Source organism: Aspergillus ambiguus (assembly GCF_047715705.1).
Source record: "Aspergillus ambiguus strain CBS 117.58 unplaced genomic scaffold BDV59scaffold_23, whole genome shotgun sequence".
NCBI classification, from domain to species: Eukaryota; Fungi; Ascomycota; class Eurotiomycetes; order Eurotiales; family Aspergillaceae; genus Aspergillus; species Aspergillus ambiguus.
The window spans coordinates 368,061-389,279 of record NW_027395536.1 but is presented as its reverse complement, the minus strand read 5'-3'; the positions used below and the strand labels follow the sequence as shown (position 1 = coordinate 389,279).

Genomic DNA, 21,219 nt, shown 5'->3' with positions numbered 1-21,219 from the left:
TCCAATTTATTGTCGCTCATTAGCTTTGATCCTTTTGGCACGTGTTTGCACAAAAAAATTCTTTCCTTCAACATGAGATTGAGTAGTCTGTTGGTCGCCATCGCGGCGGGCTCTGCGATGGCTGTTCCGCACCACAGAAAGAGAGCATCCCCCTTCCAGTGTGAGTGACGCCAAGGGCTATAAGAGGTGTGCGATAAAATAGCTGATATAAACAGGGTTCGGTGTCAACGAGTCTGGAGCCGAGTTCGGCGAGGACAACCTTCCTGGCGTATATGTATGCACCCAGCCTCAGTCATATAGTTCTCATGACAGCTTACTGATACCCTATTCCTTCAAGGGAACTGACTACATCTGGCCTGATAGCTCCAAGATTAGCACGTTGATGAATGCGGGGATGAACATTTTCCGGATCCAGTTCATGATGGAGCGGCTGACACCGAACGGCATGACCGGAGACTATGAGACAGCATACCTGAAGAACCTGACCTCAGTGAGTTTTGCTGCCGCTCCTTGGACGAGCCGGTATCTGATGGAGTCGTAGGTGGTGACTGCGGTGACCGACGGAGGGGCTCATGCCATCCTCGATCCCCACAATTACGGTCGATTGTGAGTGTTTGGTGTCTTGCAAAGACTATGGAAAGAGATTAACAAATCTCAGCAATGGAGAGATCATCAGCAGCACCTCCGATTTTCAAACCTTCTGGAAGAACCTCGCTAGCGAGTTCAAAGACAACAACAAGGTTATTTTTGACACCAGTAGGTCCCGTCTGCATGCCGCAAACTACCTGACCTGACATCCCCAGACAACGAGTACCACACTATGGACCAGGAACTCGTTTTGAACTTGAACCAAGCTGCGATTGATGGCATTCGTGCCGCAGGCGCCACGGAGCAATACATCTTTGTCGAAGGCAATCAGTGGACCGGGGCCTGGAGCTGGGTCGATACCAACGACAACATGAAGGCTTTGACCGATCCCCAGGACAAGATCATCTACGAGATGCACCAGTACCTGGATTCCGACAGCTCGGGCACGTCGGAGACATGCGTGTCAGGCACGATCGGCCAGGAGCGCGTGAGCCAGGCGACGCAATGGCTTCGGAGCAACGGCAAGAAAGGCATCATCGGTGAGTTTGCTGGAGCTAGTAACGATGTATGCCGCACCGCCGTGACGGGCATGCTGAACTATCTGTCGAACAACACGGATGTCTGGACGGGCGCGGTCTGGTGGGCGGCGGGCCCGTGGTGGGCTGACTACATGTTCAACATGGAGCCGCCCAATGGACCAGCCTACACTGGCATGTTGGACGTTTTGAAGCCGTTCCTGGTGGTCTAGAATGATGAGAGGGATGTTTCTACTGTTCGAGGGGGAGAGGAGGAATGATGCGGTAGAGGCGTGGAATGTGGAGCAATCGCCTGGAATGTACATTGTTCGTACGTGGATCGCATAGCCACAAGCACTGTATATGGAATAGCCACAGATACTAGGCAGACGTTTATCAATCTCCGATGGGGGGTTCGCCATGATATACGTGGGATGTCTGGCAAAGCCCCCCCGAGGCGACGGCATGACCCACCGTTTCGTGCACGGATTGCATGCAGAAGGTCGGCCCGGGTGGACTTTTCTGGCAGGGGCTCTAAATTTAAAAATAAAGTGTGTACGGCGCAGAGTGTGTCCTGCTATGGAGATGGATGAAATGGAGGTGCCTAGGGAGTTCTGATGATCGGGATGACCAAAATAGTAGAGTTTAATGACTTGGATGATCACTGATCTAGTTGGGAGCGTTCCCCGGTTGATTCGAGGACCCACTGCTGTTAATGCTGTACTCGTGGAGTGTAGTACTAGTTGTAAGTAGACTGTGAATGTGCTGAGGTAACGTATGCTTGATATGGAAAGCGCATATCTGATATTCCAGAATCTGTCTTTGGCATTGGATTCAGGGAATGTTCGAATGTTCCACGGCATGGAATCATGTCCCTTGTTGACCCGATGGATTGATTTTATTGGAGCCGACGGGACAGACGGGGAAAGGTCTTGGCAACGAGGCTGTACCAGAGGACAAACCCTGTTTGGGTTGCGATCGTCCAAAACTAAAATCCGTGACTGCAATGACGGCCTGTGTGTCTGTTGTTGAGGGAGAACGCTGCACGGCGTACGTTCCGTCTAGACTCGCAAGACTCTGCCGTGTATGGTCCACAAGCATATGAAACGAGTTTCAACGGTATTGATGCTGATTCAAAGAGATGAAGCCACAATCTGATTGTGACCGGTTGTACCGACCTGGTGGTGGGTGGATGAGATGAAAGGACGCGTATGGCCCCAGCCTCATGACGTGGCGAAGGTGCAAAGTAGGGCTGGAGCCAAATTTCCCTCTGCGAAGGAGAAAAAAAGAGAGAAAAATAAGAATAGAAACAGGCGGTGCTTAGCTAAGGCCCCGCTAATTGGCCCGTCGATCGGGGGTTGACTGCGCCTCCCCAATTAAGAAAAACGATGGAGGCCTGAGAGGCCGCAGGAAGGTGCGATGATCAACCGTCGTGGGCCATATAAACAATCCACTCTCCTCCATCTCCAGCCGTTGTTTACCTCTCTCTCTATCTCTTCATCACCTGTTCTCTTCTTCCGACCACCACCTCTTCCTCCACATCCTCTCCCGACAACACCCTATACGACCACTAAAACAACTACAAACGCATCGGAAGAAACAAACACATCACGTCATCATGGGCAAAGGCGGCCGTTTTCTCTGTATTCTCACTCCCTACGCCCTCACCATCGCATCGCTAGTATGCATCATCATGGTGGGCTTGGGTTGTACGAATGCCAATTCCAGCTCCCTCAATGATCTATACTTCTTCCGTGTATGTTCTGCCTTCCCCGGTTCTTTCAAGCCGCCCCTCTAACTTCCCTAGGCCAACTTGGAAAATGTCACTTCTTCAACGGCTTCCTCCGTCACCTCCGAGGTCACCGATGCGCTGAACAGCGCCGGCGTTAGTGTCGACGATGGTGATATTCAGTCCGCTCTGCAGGAGGTCCAGAAGCAATTCGATCTGATGGATTTCTACACCATCGGTCTCTGGGGTTACTGTGATGGAAATGTCAACAACAACGACAAGTACAATGTCACCGAATGTTCCAAGCCCAAGAGCATGTTCTGGTTCAACCCTCTCGAAGTCTGGAACTTGGAGCAATCCGGCCTCCAGAACGCCCTGCCCGACGGCGTCGACAAGGCTCTCAACATTTACAAGAATGTCTCCAAGTGGATGTTCGTCGCCTACATTGTCGCTTTCGTCGCCACTGTCGTCGAGCTCGTCGTCGGAATCTTCGCTATCTGCAGTCGCTGGGGTAGCTGTGTCACCACCATCGTTGCCATTGTCGCCTTCCTCTTCACCGCCGCTGCGTCGGCTACTTCCACCGCTCTGTTTGCTGTCATCGCCGGTGTCTTCAATGAGAAGTTGAAGACCGCCGGTATTGTCGGCAGCATGGGAAAGAACATGTATGTCGCCACTTGGTTGGCTGTCGCCTTCTCGCTTGCAGCCTGCCTCTTCTGGATGATCAGCACCTGCTGTTGCTCCGGCCGCTCCCCCTACAACCATCGCAACAAAAATGCCGCTCGTGCAGTGACCGCCGAAAAGGCCCCCTATACCTACGAGCCCCTGGGCCCTTATGGAACGCCCTACCAGAACACTTCCTACCCTCCCGCTCCCCCCACCACCCAAAGAACGAACGCTTACGAGCCTTTCCGTCATGTTTGAGCGGTGGCTAGACGGGACCAACAAGCACCATAATATGAAAAAAAAAAAAAAAAAAAAAATTTAACAAAAAGAAAACTCCCAGTCGCCCGGGCCGCTCCATTGGACGAAACGGGTTTATTCACGAGTATAACGCCATTTTGCACCATATGCATGATTTCTCAGGACATTTATCACAACTTGTACTGTATTAGTTGACTTTCGATTGCATTCGTTCTGTTGTTTTATCATGGATATAGACGTCTACGATTTAGCTAGATACCCTCCTTTTGTCATGAACAAAATATATGTATCAGACTGATTAAAGTACTTATCTGGTTCCAAATCTGTATTCCGTTATCTGTTGATACATAATACCGTCGGTTTGCTCGTGCAGTGAAAGCCAGGTATCTCAGGATTAAGCACCATCCATAAGTTTTTTCACGACGCCATACCTTCAAACGCCTTTGGGATATCATATCGAAGTCAAACATACCTAGGTATGTAGCGAAAGGCATAGCAAATAGAGGAAAAACGTATCGGGAAAATCAAACGTCACAAACCCAATCGCCGCGGTTGGATGACTCCCTTCTGATCAACGGGCATATGGCGCCAGTCCTTACGATACACACGCTCGCTCCGGACGTTCTGGTCTGCCTTTGCCCACTCCTTCAGCGGCGTGTTCGGATCATTCCACCAACCGGCGCCGGATTCGCGTATGTGTCGGAGTGAGACGAACCAGTTCTCCTCCTCGTCGCTGTCGGACCCTGTCCCATCTCCAAGTTCCAAGCTGGCAGTTTCATGCGTTTCGTCCATCATGTCACCATCCCCGCTACTTTCGTTCCCACTTTCATTCTCATTTTCGCTTTCAGTTTCGGGAATGACTGGCCCAGTGTTAACTTGTTGGTCGCTGGGGTCGGACTCTGGCTCTAAAGAGGCCGAAAAGCCTGGTGAGTCCGCCCTGACAAACAATTCATTGTCTGAGTCGGAATTCTCTTCTCTGGCTGATGCCTGTTGCCCGGTCTTGCTTTGTTCGATGGGAGAAGATGTCGCAATTGACATCTGGTCGATGTCGCGATCCGATGCGGATGCGGTGTCCTGAGGTTCGGGACCGAAGGAATGCGCATGGAAATTCGAGAACCTGGCAACCAGGCTGCCGGTGAACGAGGTATTTGCTCCATTTCGGAGTGGAGATGTATCCATTAAAGTGTTCAAGCCGTCGGCGGGGATGTGTTGCGATGTGGCCTTTTTGATCCCGCCAGCGGTAAGGCTTCGCTTTTTGTATGACGGCTTGTTGTAGTTGGACAGGAAGAACTCTTCGTATGATGGGACCTTGGATTCCTGGGAAAGATGCTCTTCACGATACGGCACATAAGCCTCTAGGTGCTTGATTACGAAGTCATCCCACAAGAAAGATCTTGTTAGGCAGTCCCGTGAGCGCAGAGCCTCGAGCTTCGAGCACAGCTCCGTAAAATGCGCAAAATCGCCACCATAGCTCGGGTAGTCGTTTCGGAACTTTTCAAATACCCTTTGCGCTTCGGCAGCGTCTTTGGTTTGGGTAATATAGCTTTCTCTGCGAGACACGACGTTGAGTACAGGCAGAGTCGATTCTCGTCGGCGCAAGCTTGTCTTGTCGACTCTGTGGCGCTTTGATATGGAATGGGATTCTGTGCCAACCTCAGAAGCGGGTCGTTTCAATGGCGACGGCGCGATATCCTGCGTAGACAAGTCGGGAGCGGAGCTATCAAACGCCATCTGTAATTTCTCCTCTGACTTGATCGACGAAATAATTTCGTTGTGGGAGGAAAAAGGTTTCGAAGAGGTATCTGACTGGTACGTCGAGTTTGGTACCGCAGAAGACGAGAATGGTAATGCACCTTGTGCAGGCAAAGCCACGTTGCTCAATTGTGTTCCCATGATATCGACATGGTGACTCTCACTATCGACCTGGGAAGCTTGCGGTGCATCTTGCGTGTCCATATCTGCACCGTCATGACTTGCGTACGTGTTGAAGATGCGTGATTGAGATGAGGATTTGCCCTCCTGAGGCGGATTCTTGTAGTTGTTCCGTTCGTCACCCTTGGCCAGTTCGTTCAAGGGAAGGCGACGATGATTGGCAGCGGGCGTTTCAAAGACTTGTACCCGTTCTTGTAACGATGTCTCAGGAAGAGGTGGTCCTGAGCTACTGACCTCTTGGTCTGACTGGCTGGCAGGGTATGCTTGGGAGGAACCGACAAGTGGACAAGGGACAGAGGTGTCCATGACCGAATCCTCACTTTCCGCATCAGATTCGGCTAGAGTGGTCCGCGCAGACGTGTGCCGTGTTTTTTGAGTACAGGATACGCCATTTACATCAGTTTCCGGCTCCCCTGCAGCGTCCTTGTCCAACGCAGTGTCCTGCGGTTTATTACTCTCATCCTCGTCTGTGGGTGTAGTTTCCATGGCTCCATTCGTCTGTGCTCTGTCTACCTGTGTTCCAGATTCTTGGATTTGCGGCGACTGAGACTTTTGCTTTGAATTCGACTTGACGGGGCTACTGTCTGCGGGAAGCGCTGGACGCACAGATCTCACAGAGCTCGTAGACCAAGAGTAAAGTGTTGTACCTGACGAGTGTTCATCTTCCGATTCTGAGCTAGACTCAGCAGCATCGGAAGTTGGTTCGATAGGCTCTGATGGTCTGTCCTGCGCCGATTCAGGTGTCGGTTGCACCCCGGTTTTCGAGCGAGCTCGCTGCAAAACGATATGATTCCACTGAGACAAAAGCTCTGAAGGTACACATGCCGGTGGCATTCCTGCACCGGGAGGGGGAGGTACCCAGACACGCCTGTCCGATTCAAAGAATTGTCGTTGGTTCCTGGGTACCGTGATATCGTGTTTCAGAATATTTCCCATACCGCTCCAAGGGTCAATTTGGTTCGGGCGTGAATATGCATCAGAGGCCTTTTTTGTGCCATCTGTCTTTTGAGGTAAGCGGGGGAGATGTTCAGCAGAATCTCCCAGGTCAGATTGTTCAGCTAGCTGTGTGACGGGTCTCTCCGAAAGGCCTCTTTCAACCTCTCTATTCTGACCCAGATCGGCATCCATCCCAGTCACTTCTTCCGCTTCACGGCCAATGTGTTCGCTCTCTGGCGCCAAAGGGGCCTGACCAGTCGGAATTTCTGATTTGGACGGAGAAGCAGACGACGTTTGATAATGCACAGTGGGCACGGGTCCTGGACCAGAGCATCTTGAGTCTCCAGGAGGGGTGGAAGGCTGGCTATTGATCTCAATTTCAGTAGCATCATGAATGGGTGTCTTTTCATTGTCTGGTGTTTCACGGGCCGCTAGATGTCCTAGAAGGCTATCTGCGGATGGTGCGCCGTTGGCTTGATAATTCACGTGCGCTACCTCAGCATTAAGTATTAAATGTTCCTGAGTTTGTGTCTGGGAGTATGTCTGGGCCTGAGACAGCGGCAAACCTTGCGTGGCAGGTGCCTGGGAAGGCCCATCATGCTGTGACAGATTTGGGCCGGTTGCTTCTCTAATTGCAGGGTCTGACGTCCGAGGCTTAAATTTCTCAACAGCTTTGTTCATAGCAAGTGCCGTGGGTGGGTGCTTTCTCAGTTTTTTGCCCAGCGGTGGTCCTTTGAATTTGCCTCTGTCCCAAGCAATTGCAAAACGCTTGACGTAAAGAAAAGCATCTGGCCGAGATGCAGAGTAGTCAAAGACCACATCAAAATCATATAATTCAACCGTATAGCCCTTTACATCTTTGTTGAGGGGGTTGTTAGGAAATTGTGTTCGATATGTGCTGACGGAGTCTTGCGACAGGTTGGCGGAGATTTGGGTCTTCGAGTCGCTCAGATTAGGGATCGGTCTTTCGCCTTCGGTCCACTAAGTAAAGTAATGCGACATTAGTCAAAGAAAGAGAATACTTGTATGTTGCATGGGGATCTTACGCTGTTAATCAAAGCAGACTGCTGAGACCGAATCGTGAAACGGACGTTTCTCCCATCATTGTCCACCTTAGACTCCTCGGATTTTCCACTGATCAATGAAGAAAGACATTGATCGACCAGAGGACCTATCCACGGCGTCAAACCAGAGGCCATTGCGAACTGGAAGAGATGCTGCTCGACTGGAGACGGAAAGCATCATAGTATATTGTCGAAAGCGAGTTAATCTGTCTCTTGATTTGCACACAGAGGAAGGAAATCAAGGAGAGCTATTTCACAATGAGGCAAACAGACTCACAGCTTCTTACTCCTGAGAGAGGCGCCCTCCGGTTGAGTGATCATTAGCATCGTTCCGATATCACAGTCAACCACTCCCACCCATAAATTGAAAGACGCGCGAAGGGACGCGCCTCACCGCCCACGGGACCTGACATCAGCCACAGAGCGGAGACGCTGTGCCACAAACACGTCATTGGGCAGCAGCGGCACATGCATGACAAAAGCATCCTCTTGACTATCTCAACGCGTCTCAGAAACGGTCTCTATATCAACCTCGATCTTAGTGCTATAGAGCCCCAACACGCCCTTGGAGGATGTCGAGCCAGGTGGTTATCGCATTTCTTTCCACTGCACGTCCTTCGTATCCCGTCAGTCGCTTATCCGAGTAATCGGAACCGCTCCGTTGTTGACATCGTGAATGCTCGCCACCGCTTGCTTCCTCTAGCCCGGATTGCTTCGCCCTCCCCGATCCTTGACGAGTCATAAATCCTGAGTTGCGACGGCGTACTATGGCTTCGCAGCGGTCGCAAGGGACATCGAGTCCCTCGGCGTCGTCCATCTTCCTCCCTCTCGGACGAAGAGGCTCACGGTCCTCTCTATCAACCCAGGCAGAGCGAGAAGGCCTCAACGCTGCTCTTGACCAAATCCATACCGCGGCCTACCAGTCGGACTCTCTAACCGTTTTCAACGATTTCACCAGCCCCCCGGCGCCCACCTCTGCGACAGAAGACAAGAGCTTATCGAATGAAATCCAAGGAGGTCTCAGTGGGCTATACAGTCGATTTAGGACCTCGGTGGGCGGAGTTAGAGATATAGTTAGCGGGGTGGGAAGGTCGACAGAGAAAGGTCCAGCGGATGATCCCAAAGTCAAGAGCCCTCCGCGGGAGCTTTCTTTATCGCGCCCTTCTCACGGCTCAATACCTTCTTCCACCTCGGATGCCCAAGAATTTCCTTTGACGCCCACCCAAGATTCTGGGATACAATCACCAGTTCCTGTGCATCAACAGCCCACGCAAGAGAGTTATCAGACGGCAGGTGCTGGGAAGAATTCCAAGGTCTCGTCAAAAACGGCAAGCATTTCCTCCAAAGCGTCTGTTGCTGCCTCCACTGCGTTGAAATCTCCCGTTCCGCCCTTGCAAAAAGCAACAACAAGTTCAGCGGCAGTCGATCCTACGGTGACCGAAGTTAATGTCAACGCTATAAAGGACATTCCAAGTAACAACAACTCAGCCAATATTTCTTCCCAGAGCTTGCACACCAATGAATTTGCGGGTACCGAGAAGGACGAAACGCCTCAGACGGCCTCTATGAGCACTTCAGGCTGGAGTCAGCGAATGACCCAGTCTCCTGTTATACAACCGAAGTCCCAGAATCTTTCTGTTGACGGATTAGGCTCTGGAGAAGGTGGTCGTTCTGCCACGATGGGCTCTCAATCCCAGAGTAGATCCGATAGCCTAGTGTCTCGTGAGACTGATGTTTCTTCCCCAATGCCGATCAGGAAATCCAAGCCCTCTATTGATGGCTCTCAAGATGGCGGCTCCATAACGCAGGAACGGGTCAGATCGAACTCAACAGCTTCGTTCAACCCAGACAAGTCAAGTACTACAGCTGGTTCGGCGTCCAACAGTGTATCGCAGTTGCCAGGAAATGGAGATAATACATTCACAGATGGACAAACCCCATCAACTGGTGCTACATCTGTGTACTTAACAGATGGCGACTCTCGCTCCCGAGACTCTTCGAAGCCTTCTTTGACCGAAAAGCTTCATGAGAGGCGGGACCCTCCTGGGCGCATCCCTCTGCCGAGGTCCTTAACTCCTACCGAATCGACAGTGAGCTCGCCTCTCTGGACGCCTCTGAATGTGGAGGCCAGTGACCGTGGCCATGATCAAGATGACCGGCCCTGGCGCCCTCCTGGGGGTGACAGTAACATGCCGCATCTGGGAAACAAGCTGCTGAGTCGTAAATTTTGGATGCGGGATGAGAATTCAAAAGACTGCTTCCACTGTGGAGAGCCTTTCTCTACCTTTCGGCGAAAGCATCACTGTCGTACATGTGGTCAAATATTTGATTCGAAGTGTACACTCTCAATTCCAGGTGAAAGGTTCGGCCAGCCCGGTACCATACGGGTTTGCAAACCATGTGAAGCGATGATAAACGGACACGACGACGATTCATCTGAATTTTCGGACAGCGAACAGAGCCCAGCAGTCAACCCGCGACTCTCGGAATTAGGCTCACTTGCTGTCGATGACGATGACACGTCATCCGTTGTGTCTCAATCCATAGAGCCTGCTTTGAAGACGCCAACAATGGCAATTCCCGCGACGAGGCGTGCCGGGGAAGGACACAATCGTCGGTCCGCTGTGCTCGAGATTAGTCCTGATCGACCCCTAGCAAGGCCTACGTCATCAAGGTCATTGAAATCGTCTTTAAGTGGAAGGACACATTCGATTGGGCATAAGCGTCACCACTCTCGCCAGCAATACGTTCGGAACTTCAAGCCATATCATGACGACCGGGCTCCCTTTCAGCGCCGCAATGCGGAGGATGCGGCTTCTGCATCTCGCCTCTCCGCGTTTCACAAGGACAACATTATCGACCCAGATCTTGCCCAGTATCTCTCCGATGATGCTTCTAGCGGTGACGAACAGCCTAATATAATGGCAGCTGCATCAGAAGCTCCATTATCTAAAAGCGGTGCCGACAGTGAAAGGCCAGCTTTTGGCGGCTTTGGTATTCTTGCTGCCATGAAGAAAGGCCGATCGGCATTTGGAAGTGTGGGCAGCACCAACAATAACCATGGACGTGAATTCGATGAAGGCAGCATCAGCAGCTCGAGAGCGGTAAATTTTCCTCGACCTCGTCGACGAAATCTCAGTGTGGCTAGTAGCATCCAGCGTCAGTCCCCCAGAGCTTCAAAGGACAGTGCTTTCGCTATATATGACCAGTCAAATGCCAGCCACATTCCTACCGCTGTCGCTCCAAGTGGATTCAAGATGACGAGGAGCTCCTCAATGAGAGGTGCTGGTGCTCCACCGGTCGAACTCAATAAAGCTAGCTTGCATCACGTTCGGCAGCTGTTAAGGCAACTTCTCAAGGACGCCGCAGTACCACATGCGAATAGCTGGGAAACTGCGCTTCTTCCTATTCTCCTAAAGGCAGCCGATGATGTTGACCCGGATGTCCACCACGGGGATGATATGGATATTCGTCACTACATAAAACTGAAAAAGATTCTGGGTGGCCGACCTGGGGACACATCTTATGTCTCCGGCTTGGTGTTTACGAAGAACCTTGCGCTCAAAAGTATGCCGCGGAGTATTCCACAACCGAAAATATTGATTATCACTTTCCCCCTCGAATATGCCCGTCATCAACAACAATTTATGAGCCTGGAGCCACTCATTCGCCAAGAGCGCGAGTTCCTGGAAAACCTCGTTAGCCGCATAGCTGCACTCAAGCCCAACTTACTTCTGGTAGAGAAGAATGTTTCCGGATTGGCCCTTGAACTATTGGAGAAGGCCAAAATTGCGACAGTCCTGAACGTCAAATCATCTGTGCTTGAAGCTGTTTCCCGTTGCACTCAAACCAAGATAATTACGTCTATGGACAAATTGGTGACAACTCCTGTTACCAGCGAGTGTGGCAGTTTCGACGTCAAGACTTACGTGTCTAACGGTCGAAAGAAGACCTACATGTACCTGTCTGGATGTCGCAAAGAACTGGGCTGTACCATCGTTCTGCGTGGAAGTGATAACGAGGTTTTATCCAAGGTGAAACGGATCACCGAATTTTTGGCCTACGTTGTCTATAATCTTCGACTGGAAACCTGCTTAATGAGGGATGAATTTGCCAAGATACCAACAGCACCCAAATCTGAAGCTGAGACGAAGCATGCTATTATGACACGTCAGAGCACTATGTCACCCCCCAAAGCAGACGATAATGCTGCACCTACGTCTTCTCAGGACTCTGACGAGAAAAAAGGGAACGGTATTGTGACCATGAAAGCTTCTGTTACTAGCGAGGCTACCGAAGTCCCTGATGATGTCCCAATGCCTACTTATTACCAAGACATTATCCGGGACCATGAAACAAAGATCTTGTCTGCCTCTCCGTTTGTCAAATTCGAGCCTCCTTATCTACTTATGCGTGCGAGGGAAATGGAACGGCGACTAGCTTATTTGAGACGTCTACGCGACCAGGATGTGAATGTACCTGAGTTGTCCGATGAGAAAGCCAAACCTCAGAAGTTCGTCTTGATAACGTCTGAAATGGTTCATGAGTCACCTCAATATGCGCCGCCCAAAGTCAAAGAGATTTTGCACGCAGCACACGATGCTGAATACGACCGAGCATTACACCACTACCAAACACAGAAGCGGCAATGGGAGGCTTATATCTCTGGAACTGTGGATATGTTTGATCCTTACGCGCATCAGAATATTGTCGTTCTGTTTAGCCTCGTCTGCACTACTTCGTCCATCCCATGTGCCGGTCCTGACCTCATCGCTCTTGAGTACTACAACGAACACGAAGACGATAGCATATTTGATGCCGATTGTACCCTCGGTCAGTTCGTTGAGGACATATGTCTCAATGCCAATGCTGTTTGTAATGTTAACGGCTGCGAGAAACGAATGTCCGAGCATCACCGCCAGTTCGTCCACGGAGAGGCCCAGATTAGTGTCTTCTCTCAAGCACACCCTGCGAAACTTCCTGGTCTACAAGATATCATTCTAATGTGGAGCGTTTGTAAGATATGTGGCAATGAGACGCAGGTGTCCCCAATGTCCGACAACACTTGGAAATACTCGTTTGGAAAATACTTGGAGCTTTCTTTCTGGGGCCGAAATCTGCATGCCCGGGCAGGTGTCTGCCCGCATGACTTGCAACGTGACCATACACGATTTTTCGGCTTCAAAGATGTTGCTGTTCAAATTCGCTACGACCCGATCAATCTGTTGGAAATCATTGTACCCAGAACACGGGTCACCTGGAAAGTGGATAACGATTTGATATTGAAAAATGAGGTCTACCTCAAAATGGAGCAGCGCATTAACAAGTTCATGCATTCCGTCAAGCTGCGGTTGAAGGGGATCAACGTGGACAGCGTCATACCAAAATTGGCCGACGACTGCAATAAAGAAATCGAGTACCTCACTAAAAAAGCAAACGAGGACCATTCTTCTCTCGTGAAGCAGTTGCAAGATAAGTACATGGACTCGCGCTACTGGGAAGTTATTCCTTTGAACGAAGTACTTCGTTCCGTGCAGGAGAAGGTTGTTGAGTGGGATACGGCCTTTGCAGAATTTGAGAAGAATTTCTTCCCCTCTGAGAAGGATATCAGGAGACTAGCGACCCTACAGCTGAAGAAGATCTTCCTAGACAAGGATGCTTCAGTTACTTCCGATGAGATTACCACGACCCCCACTGAGGCCGAAAGCGAGAGTTCCGAGGAGCCCCAGCAAACACGTCCAATGCGTCGTATGACGCTCTCCCCAGAAAAGGCACAGGATGTCTTGGTGTCCGTTGTCGAGGAGCATGCTCGGAAGAACAAAACGCAAGGCGAAGAACAACCAAGAATAGAAGAGACAGATTCGACGACTTCTCCTCCATCTCCGGACGAAAGAGTACATTTTCCCCCGCGCGACGACGAAGATGCTACACAGCAGAAAGATATCCAGCATCTTGACTTGGCTCTGTCTTCGAAACACGCTGATATGGAAGCCAAGATGCGAACTTCTCCAGAGCGGTCAGACTCGGCGCCAGTAGTTTCTAGTGTCAAGGATAATCCGATGCCGGCTGGAAAAGGAACTGAGGAACGGAGACCACCTGAAGGGAGCGAACCGACCGAACAACCTGTGAAGGTCCCTACCACGCCCACTCACATCCCTTCCGCCATCCCCAGACCGACTGAGAATGCGGCCCGGCGGAGTGGCAAAGCAACTTCTCCGCCATTACTACGGGCACAGTCACAGCCTGCACATTTGCAGAAGACGGTTCACAACGATAATTCCATTTTCAAACCAATTAAGATTGGGTCTGGGAAGCCTAGTGGCTCTGATGGTGCACCGAGACTTCCTGATAAGAAGCTGGCTGACAGGCTTGGCCTGAGCGCCCTCCGGAATGGGAAATTGACCCAAGGGCCTTCTCTGATACCTCGATCGATTCCAAGTAAGAAAGCTACCCGGGTGTCTTATCTTGCCAGGCACTTCGAGCAGCTCAGTCGGGAGTTTGAGAAGGAACGTCAACGAGAAAGGGCTCAGCGAGCCGCAAAGGGATCTCATTCGCGTGCGTACCCTTTGGCAAGCTCGAAGCCGATTGTGGAGGTATACAAGAACGTTAGAGAAGCAGTCGAAGAGCGGGAGCCCTCTGGGGATGGAGAGGACTCCATGCCTTCATTGATACCGGTGGAAGACTCGAGTAGAGCTAGCGATGAGCTCACAAAGAGGCCTTATGAGGATAGAGAGGCTGAACACCCGGCCAAAGCACCTGTTGAGAGCGAGAAAGAACATACTGGTAGAGCCGAGGACCACACTTCTTCTGACGGTGAAGGGGAAGAAGTCCCTAGCGAGGAAGACCGAACTTCGACCGAACTTCAGCGTACCGAATCTGGTGATGAAATCCCCAAAATCTCACCGGAGGAGGAGCAATTGGAACTGAAAGAATTACCGAAACACGAACGCAGCACGCTCCTGAAATTGCTGACGAACTTCTGGTCGGAACGTTCGGCCAGTGGATGGACGCCTCTCGATTATCCGCTTGCGATGTCTGACCACGTCTTTGCTGACTGCGACATTGTTGTTCGCGAGGACGAACCGAGCTCGCTGATAGCGTTTGCTTTGGATTCACAGGATTATAAGGAAAAATTAGCGAGCATCCAGAGACGATACGAAGAGCAAGACCAAGACTTGGATCCGCAAGGGGACCCAGAAATTTTCAATGGGGCTCGGATTGAACATGCCCTGTTGCGGTCTACCGGCACGCATCTGAAGTACCAGTTCCAGGAAGGGCAGGCGAAAATGCTTTGCAAGGTGTTCTACGCGGAGCAGTTTGATGCCCTACGCAAGAAATGCGGCGTGTCCGAGCGGATCGTGGAGTCGTTGTCTCGCTGTGCGAAATGGGACTCCAAGGGAGGCAAGACTAAGTCATTGTTCCTGAAGACGCTAGACGATCGCTTTATTCTCAAGTCTCTGGCGGCGATCGAAACTCAGGCATTCCTCAAATTTGCCCCGGCGTATTTCCAGATCATGTCCGAGGCGTTATTCCACGAGCTTCCGTCGGCGATCGCGAAGATGTTTGGGTTCTACCAAGTGATTATCAAGAACCCTGCGACCGGTGCAGAGTTCAATTGGTATCTGCTGTTGATGGAGAACCTGTTCTACGACCGGGAACCCACGCGGATATTTGACCTCAAGGGATCCATGAGGAACCGCAAGGTGCAGAGCACCGGGGAACGCGATGAGGTGCTCCTGGATGAGAATATGGTGGACTTCATTTACGAGACGCCGCTGTTTGCGCGAGAGCATTCGAAGAAACTCCTGAGCCAGAGTGTGTGGAATGACACCTTGTTCCTGGGCCGGCAGAACGTCATGGATTACTCGCTCATGATCGCCATTGACGAGAACCGGTCAGAGCTGGTGGTTGGTGTGATTGATTGCATTCGCACCTACACGTGGGATAAGAAGTTGGAGTCTTGGATCAAGGACCGTGGCTTTGCCGGTGGCGGAAAGAATCGACCGACTGTGACAAGTCCGAAAGAGTATAAGAGCCGATTCCGCGAGGCGATGGCTCGCTATGTGCTCCAAGCCCCTAGGTACGAGACATCGCGATTTATTGCGAGAGTAGTACACAAGCTAACCCGTTATAGTTGTTGGCACCAATTCCAACAGTCCCAGCTGCATCGATATGCTCCGATAGAGCCCCAGTCAAGCCAAAGCCATTCCGGCGCCGATGGCGATGCCGGGGAACGGGAGTCGTTTGGTTCCTGAGTGGTGCTTGACCTGGGGATGTATATGATCTGTATATGGATAGGGTATGAATTACGATGCGACGATGTACACTTTACGAAGGCGATAAAGGCGTTGGAGGGAAGTCTTGCATATGTAGATATGACCAGCCTTCTGTTTCTTATGTGATAACTACGATACACCAGCGGCACACGTGCTGGTTATACTTGAAAGACAAGCCGATCTTCAAGAAATACACATTTCTAGGTAATCACCATTCCAAAGAGGAAAGTATACGCCTTCATCCACTAGTCCCCGGACGAAAACCGAAATGGAATGGGAATGTACTTCCGTTCCACCGGCGTGAGAAGACCCGAAAATCTCGGGCAAAGTCGGGACGCTTCGGGAATTTGATTTGCCCTCAACTGCTCAATGAGATGCAGGTCATTTGTCTCCGTCGGTTCGGCTTTTTGATTTTTCTCTTTGGATTCTTCTGTTTGTGTTCTTTCTTTCGCTTCGCAAAGCAATTCTCCTCCCTTGAGGATGTCTCATGGAGGATTGATGTCCACCCTGCATACGCGCCGGACATGCCGCATGGACGAGATACACAACTTGCGTTTCAGAGATGCGCCTCATGCAGGCTGCCTGTCCGGCAGGGGAAAGCAGCATCAGCAGCATCTGATTTCCGCCGCAGACCTCGGTTGACAATTAGGGTTGTTGTCTGTTCCCCCGCATGAGAATTTCCCCTCCTTTCCTTTCTCATTGCTCCTGTGTTGCACTCTTGTTGCTCTCCCTTCACACACTGAAGGGTAATACTGTTGTCCATGCTGGACTGTACGGAATGGCCGGTTCTACTCAGGCTATTCCGTCTCGGCTTCTATCACACGGCATGCCGTGAAGAACCGCTGTCGGCTGGCATTGCTCGCAAATTCTACGTCTGACTTGGCTTACAACTCTACATGCAGCTCATCAAACGTACCATACTATGTCCACTGATTCATTCAACAGGCTCATTATGAACATGATCATTAATCTAGCTTTTGATCGCACACAAATTACAGCAAAACAAATGCGACTGGCCAAATCAACGCCAAAAGCAAAACGCAAGTTATGTCCTGATGGGTCAACCGACGTTGTCTCCTCACACTGCCAGAGACTGAACGCGTCCCATGCACAAGTATGCTCCCGGACGACTGGGTCCGTCCGTCCGACACCACGATTTCGTTTTCTGTTTGGTCCCGGAGCCCTCCGATCGACGACTTACATGTTGTCCAACGGTCCCTTGGAGATGTGCCAGAGCTCTGTTGGCCGTGTCATGTGAGCATGCTTGGACCGTGAGAGACCTGCCTACGACGTCTAGAGGCACACCGTCATGAAAACAAACGCTATCATCCAATCGCTGTCGTTACCACGTTATCCACCGAGGAGTCTGTGATCATTCGACGCCCCCGTGCAAAAAATCGACCCGTTTACTCAGCCAGACCAAGGTTCTCCTCAGCGGGGACCACACGGACGGTGTTGGTGTGGCCCATGCCGCCACGCCAGCCCTGCACGCAAACAATAGGGTCACCCTTGTTGATGATGCCGAGCTTGAGACCGTGGTTGATACCCCACTTGAGGCGACGGTCGACGTCCTCCTGCCAGATCTTGACGTTGAAGTCGGGCTTCGACTCGGGGAAGAGGAAAGGCCAGACGCCGCGGTACAGGTGAGAGTACTGAAATGAACGTCAGTGGATGACAGCTGAAGGTGGATTGGCTCCACTTACCCGAGTGGCTCTGGGGTTACGAGACACCATGAGAACAGGGCAGACGGGGCGGTACTTGGAGATGAGACGGGCGGTGTTTCCGCTAGAAAGACCATGTCAGCGGGGTTGGACAATCGCGGTGAATCTAGCCGTGTTACAACTTACCTGGTGGTCAGGACCACGATGGCACCCGCGTTAAGTTCCAGACTGGCGCTGACGGCGGCCATGGCGATGGACTCAACGGTGGCGGTGGGACGAGGAGCAAGGTTACGCAGCTCGTCGAACACCTGGAAGTGAGGGATGGCAACCTCGGCGAGCAGACAGGTCTCGTGCATCATCTTGACGGCCTCGGTGGGGTAAGAACCCTTGGCGGTCTCACCAGACAACATAACACAGTCGGCACCGTCCAGCACAGCATTGGCGACATCAGACACCTCGGCACGAGTGGGACGAGGGTTGTATGTCATGGACTCCAGCATCTGGGTGGCACAGATGACAGGCTTACCCTTAATGTTACACTTGGCGATCATCATCTTCTGGGCGATGAAGACCTTGGGGGCGGGGATTTCGATACCGAGGTCACCACGGGCGACCATGACACCGTCGGTCTCCTCGAGAATCTCATCGAAGTTGTTCACACCCTGCTGGTTCTCGATCTTGGCGATGATCTGGATCTCCTTTCCTTCCTCACCGAGGACCTCACGGATGTGGCGGATGTCGCTACCACGGCGGATGAAGGAGGCAAAGATCATGTCAACATTGTTCTTGACACCGAACTTGAGATCGGAGATGTCCTTCTCGGACAGCGCGGGAAGGTCGACATCGGTGCCGGGCAGGTTGACTCCCTTCCGGGAGGAGATGTTGCCGTTGTTCAGGCATTTGACGCGGAGGGTCTTATCGTCTACGACTTCCAGGACCTGGAAGGAAAGGATACCATCGTCGACATAGATCAGCTTGCCGGGCGCAATGACCTTGGTGATGTTCTGGTAGTCGAGGTACCTGGCGAAAGAGTCAGCCGACCCTGCGTCGAGTTGGGCCTGGACGGAGTGAGACTCACATGTTCTTGTCATCGCTGCAAGTGGCGTACTTCTCGTCGGTGGTGATGTTGAGCTCGTGGCCCTCGCTGATGGGAATGTCCTTGTCGCCGGGAGTGTTTCCGGTACGGATCTCGGGTCCTTTCTACAACGGGGTCAGGCGGAGCTGGCCTGAACCAGAAGCTAGGTTCGCTACTTACGGTGTCCAGAGCGATTGCCAGGGGACGTCCAGTCTGGACGCTGGCGGCCTCGCGAGCATGATCGATCACGGATTGATGGTACTATGAGGGGGTCAGGCGTGATCCATGTTATCGAATGCCAGGAGACTAACCTCGTAGGAACCGTGGGAGAAGTTCATACGGACGACGTTCAGACCACCTGAGGGATGGTTGTCAGTGGGACTTCACGATGATGTGGTTCGGACGGTCACTGTACATCTCCGGAGAGCGTTGATCTTCTCCACCGAGTTGGTCTTGGGGCCTACGAAAAAACAAAGGTTAGCGATGGCCTCCATTGATGGGAGGCAGAAGAACTTACCGATAGTGCCAATGATGGAGGTACGGCGAAAGTTCTTCGCCGGAACCATCTCCGTGTTGAGCTTGGAGTGCCACTCCAGCTTCATACGGTTACTCAGATGGTCAAGAGAGGTACTGGCGGCCATTTTGGATGGTAGTATGGAGGAATTGGGTGAAGTGAAGTGAGGAAGAGAAGAGGACGGATGAAGAGGGAGTAAAAAAAAATATATTACAAGATGGAGATGGCCAGAGAAGAACACCGGTGAGGGGAGAGGGAGAGGAAGAGGAGAAGAGAAGAGGAGGAAGAGACGGAGAGAAAAGAGAGAGAGAAGGAGAGGGGCAGGAGGGAATCTGGTTGGGTGAGAGAGCCCGCCAGGCCACGCTATTAGTGACTGTATTACTTGCTATCTCCGGTTCCCCCGCGCACTGAAAATTTTCTTCTTTTCTATTTACGATTAGGTACGAGTTTCTCAACTGATTAGCAAAATCTTTATCACCCTCAAGAGGGACGTACGGAGGGAAGGCGGAAAAAAATTAAAAAATCAAAAAAGAAAGCAAAGCTGGACCCTTGGATCTCTCCTTCTGGCGCAACCGGTCAACGCTCCCTTTTGGTTGGGAACAACAACCCTACTAAATAAATAAAACCCAATAATAATCATTCCATTCGGCACGATGCTGAGAGGAAGCCAACGTGTTCTGGTTGCGTTCCGCCCCCTGGGGGATCAATTGTACCGTGAATATCAGAGTACACCGGACGCTTGAAGCTCCACCCACGTCTCTAGTGCGATGGGGATGCCAATCGCCAGCATTGGCGCATCAACGGATGAGGCGAGAGATCGGTGTACTGCATATATCGACCGACCTACGGAGTACACCGTCGATCTGTCCAGCTGGCTGGGTGTGTCCTCCGTGTACTGATGGCTTCCGCTGTCCTTGGTGCATGCGGAGGTGTCGATATCCAATAGTCCACCCAACCCACTCCACAGCACTTATCCAAACAGTTGCATACCCTAAACGTTTTCATCGGGAATTCCACACCAGCCTGATGAAGGAAAACGGCTTCCCGATGGAACCAGGTGAGCTCTGAACGGGGCAGGCCGAGAACATCACGGAACAATCCATGTCCGAAAAGGGAACACCGGAGTCCACCGGACTTTCTATCTCCTTTGGTCCATGCCCAGCCACTCCCGCCCCAGCCACATCTTTTTCCGTCACCGCCCCCCGCGTCATGTGAAGGCGGCACGTGAGGTGACACTGCGTCCGGCTTCTCCTCGTGTGCTGAACATCTCCAATTGCTTCTTCTCCTGAATATCTCTCGCCTCACGCGATTACTCGAATTTCCTCGTCAGTATCCTGCCAAATTGCTTTTTCTTTCCATCCTCTAGCCTCCTGTGCGGACAACCCATCTCTCTTCCCCGGCAGTCCCCTAAATACTCGTGAGATCATCATGGTATGCTTGCTCCCCATAGCTCGCCGATCAACCTGGATTCCAACTAACGGCTGGCTTCCTGCACAGCTCGGTCGTCTCGGTCACTACGCCTTTGATGCGGTGCTCAGTAGGTTTCCTCTCTTCCTTCGCTTCAGCCCTGTCAGGCCCCAGAGCTAATGTCTCGCGCAGTCTCCGCCTTTTTGGCAGGCGTCAAACGCTCCACCGGTCTCACGTACATGCCCCTCCCCCTGCCTTCGTGCCCACCTACTTTATACCACCGGACGCCCGGCTAACCAGTTCACCCTGCGCCCCCATCCGTCGATCGGGGGTTCGCGTGGGGTCCTTACAGCCCCAGTCTCAACTCCGACAAGATCACCGATAACAAGGACTTCAAGAAGTGGATCGATAGTTATCTCGGCGTGGGCGAATGGGTGATGGACCAGTCCGTCGCTGTCCTCGGCTCCTCCAGCTACTTTGAGCGCAAGCGGTGATTCCGCTGCCTGCTCCTTACGAGTCTTCCCACGCTTCTTCCTCCTTCTACCTTGTGCTTCCTATCCAACTCAGGACTCTGCCTCATGTCTTGTGCCGTTCCAGCTGG

At 51.8% G+C, this 21,219-nt stretch overlaps 6 protein-coding genes across 6 annotated transcripts; 4 read left to right on the top strand and 2 right to left on the bottom strand.

The window, feature by feature from the left end:
- Positions 1 to 72: 72 nt before the first annotated feature.
- On the top strand, positions 73 to 1,336 carry BDV59DRAFT_194179 (glycoside hydrolase family 5 protein; the record flags this gene model as incomplete). Its single annotated transcript, XM_073692350.1, has 6 exons — positions 73 to 160; positions 216 to 274; positions 338 to 490; positions 542 to 606; positions 659 to 756; positions 804 to 1,336. The coding sequence occupies 6 exons, from the start codon at positions 73 to 75 to the stop codon at positions 1,334 to 1,336; spliced, it is 996 nt and encodes a 331-aa protein (XP_073546531.1).
- Positions 1,337 to 2,523: 1,187 nt separating this feature from the next.
- On the top strand, positions 2,524 to 4,019 carry BDV59DRAFT_63508 (SUR7/PalI family protein). The gene is made up of 2 exons (XM_073696807.1): positions 2,524 to 2,859; positions 2,911 to 4,019. The coding sequence occupies exons 1-2, from the start codon at positions 2,722 to 2,724 to the stop codon at positions 3,751 to 3,753; spliced, it is 981 nt and encodes a 326-aa protein (XP_073546530.1). The 5' UTR covers positions 2,524 to 2,721; the 3' UTR covers positions 3,754 to 4,019.
- Positions 4,016 to 8,021, bottom strand: BDV59DRAFT_63511 (uncharacterized protein). Its single transcript, XM_073696808.1, has 2 exons — positions 7,668 to 8,021; positions 4,016 to 7,602 (listed from the first exon to the last, which is right to left on the bottom strand). The coding sequence occupies exons 1-2, from the start codon at positions 7,818 to 7,820 to the stop codon at positions 4,285 to 4,287; spliced, it is 3,471 nt and encodes a 1,156-aa protein (XP_073546529.1). The 5' UTR covers positions 7,821 to 8,021; the 3' UTR covers positions 4,016 to 4,284.
- A 161-nt stretch (positions 8,022 to 8,182) lies between these two features.
- On the top strand, positions 8,183 to 16,165 carry BDV59DRAFT_181704 (1-phosphatidylinositol-3-phosphate 5-kinase FAB1). The gene is made up of 2 exons (XM_073690278.1): positions 8,183 to 15,765; positions 15,820 to 16,165. Exons 1-2 carry the CDS (start codon positions 8,453 to 8,455, stop codon positions 15,938 to 15,940), a joined length of 7,434 nt encoding a protein of 2,477 aa, XP_073546528.1. The 5' UTR covers positions 8,183 to 8,452; the 3' UTR covers positions 15,941 to 16,165.
- Positions 16,166 to 17,293: 1,128 nt separating this feature from the next.
- On the bottom strand, positions 17,294 to 19,696 carry BDV59DRAFT_63361 (pyruvate kinase CDC19). The gene is made up of 8 exons (XM_073696806.1): positions 19,215 to 19,696; positions 19,113 to 19,157; positions 19,009 to 19,055; positions 18,878 to 18,958; positions 18,701 to 18,822; positions 17,809 to 18,642; positions 17,665 to 17,746; positions 17,294 to 17,613 (listed from the first exon to the last, which is right to left on the bottom strand). The coding sequence occupies exons 1-8, from the start codon at positions 19,336 to 19,338 to the stop codon at positions 17,368 to 17,370; spliced, it is 1,581 nt and encodes a 526-aa protein (XP_073546527.1). The 5' UTR covers positions 19,339 to 19,696; the 3' UTR covers positions 17,294 to 17,367.
- Positions 19,697 to 20,639: 943 nt separating this feature from the next.
- BDV59DRAFT_203354 (DUF1748 domain-containing protein) lies at positions 20,640 to 21,112 on the top strand (the record flags this gene model as incomplete). The annotated part of the gene is made up of 3 exons (XM_073694251.1): positions 20,640 to 20,748; positions 20,811 to 20,853; positions 20,977 to 21,112. The coding sequence occupies 3 exons, from the start codon at positions 20,640 to 20,642 to the stop codon at positions 21,110 to 21,112; spliced, it is 288 nt and encodes a 95-aa protein (XP_073546526.1).
- Between the last annotated feature and the right edge of the window lie 107 nt (positions 21,113 to 21,219).

Coding starts and splice junctions, on each gene's coding strand:
- BDV59DRAFT_63511 (XM_073696808.1), bottom strand. CDS start 7,820: ATGGCCTCTGGTTTGACGCCGTGGATAGGTCCTCTGGTCGATCAATGT. Junction 7,603..7,667: donor AGTCTGCTTTGATTAACAGC/GTAAGATCCCCA, acceptor TACTTTACTTAG/TGGACCGAAGGCGAAAGACC.
- BDV59DRAFT_63508 (XM_073696807.1), top strand. CDS start 2,722: ATGGGCAAAGGCGGCCGTTTTCTCTGTATTCTCACTCCCTACGCCCTC. Junction 2,860..2,910: donor ATGATCTATACTTCTTCCGT/GTATGTTCTGCC, acceptor TAACTTCCCTAG/GCCAACTTGGAAAATGTCAC.
- BDV59DRAFT_181704 (XM_073690278.1), top strand. CDS start 8,453: ATGGCTTCGCAGCGGTCGCAAGGGACATCGAGTCCCTCGGCGTCGTCC. Junction 15,766..15,819: donor TATGTGCTCCAAGCCCCTAG/GTACGAGACATC, acceptor AACCCGTTATAG/TTGTTGGCACCAATTCCAAC.
- BDV59DRAFT_63361 (XM_073696806.1), bottom strand. CDS start 19,338: ATGGCCGCCAGTACCTCTCTTGACCATCTGAGTAACCGTATGAAGCTG. Junction 19,158..19,214: donor CTCCATCATTGGCACTATCG/GTAAGTTCTTCT, acceptor GTTTTTTCGTAG/GCCCCAAGACCAACTCGGTG. Junction 17,614..17,664: donor GTAACCCCAGAGCCACTCGG/GTAAGTGGAGCC, acceptor CGTTCATTTCAG/TACTCTCACCTGTACCGCGG.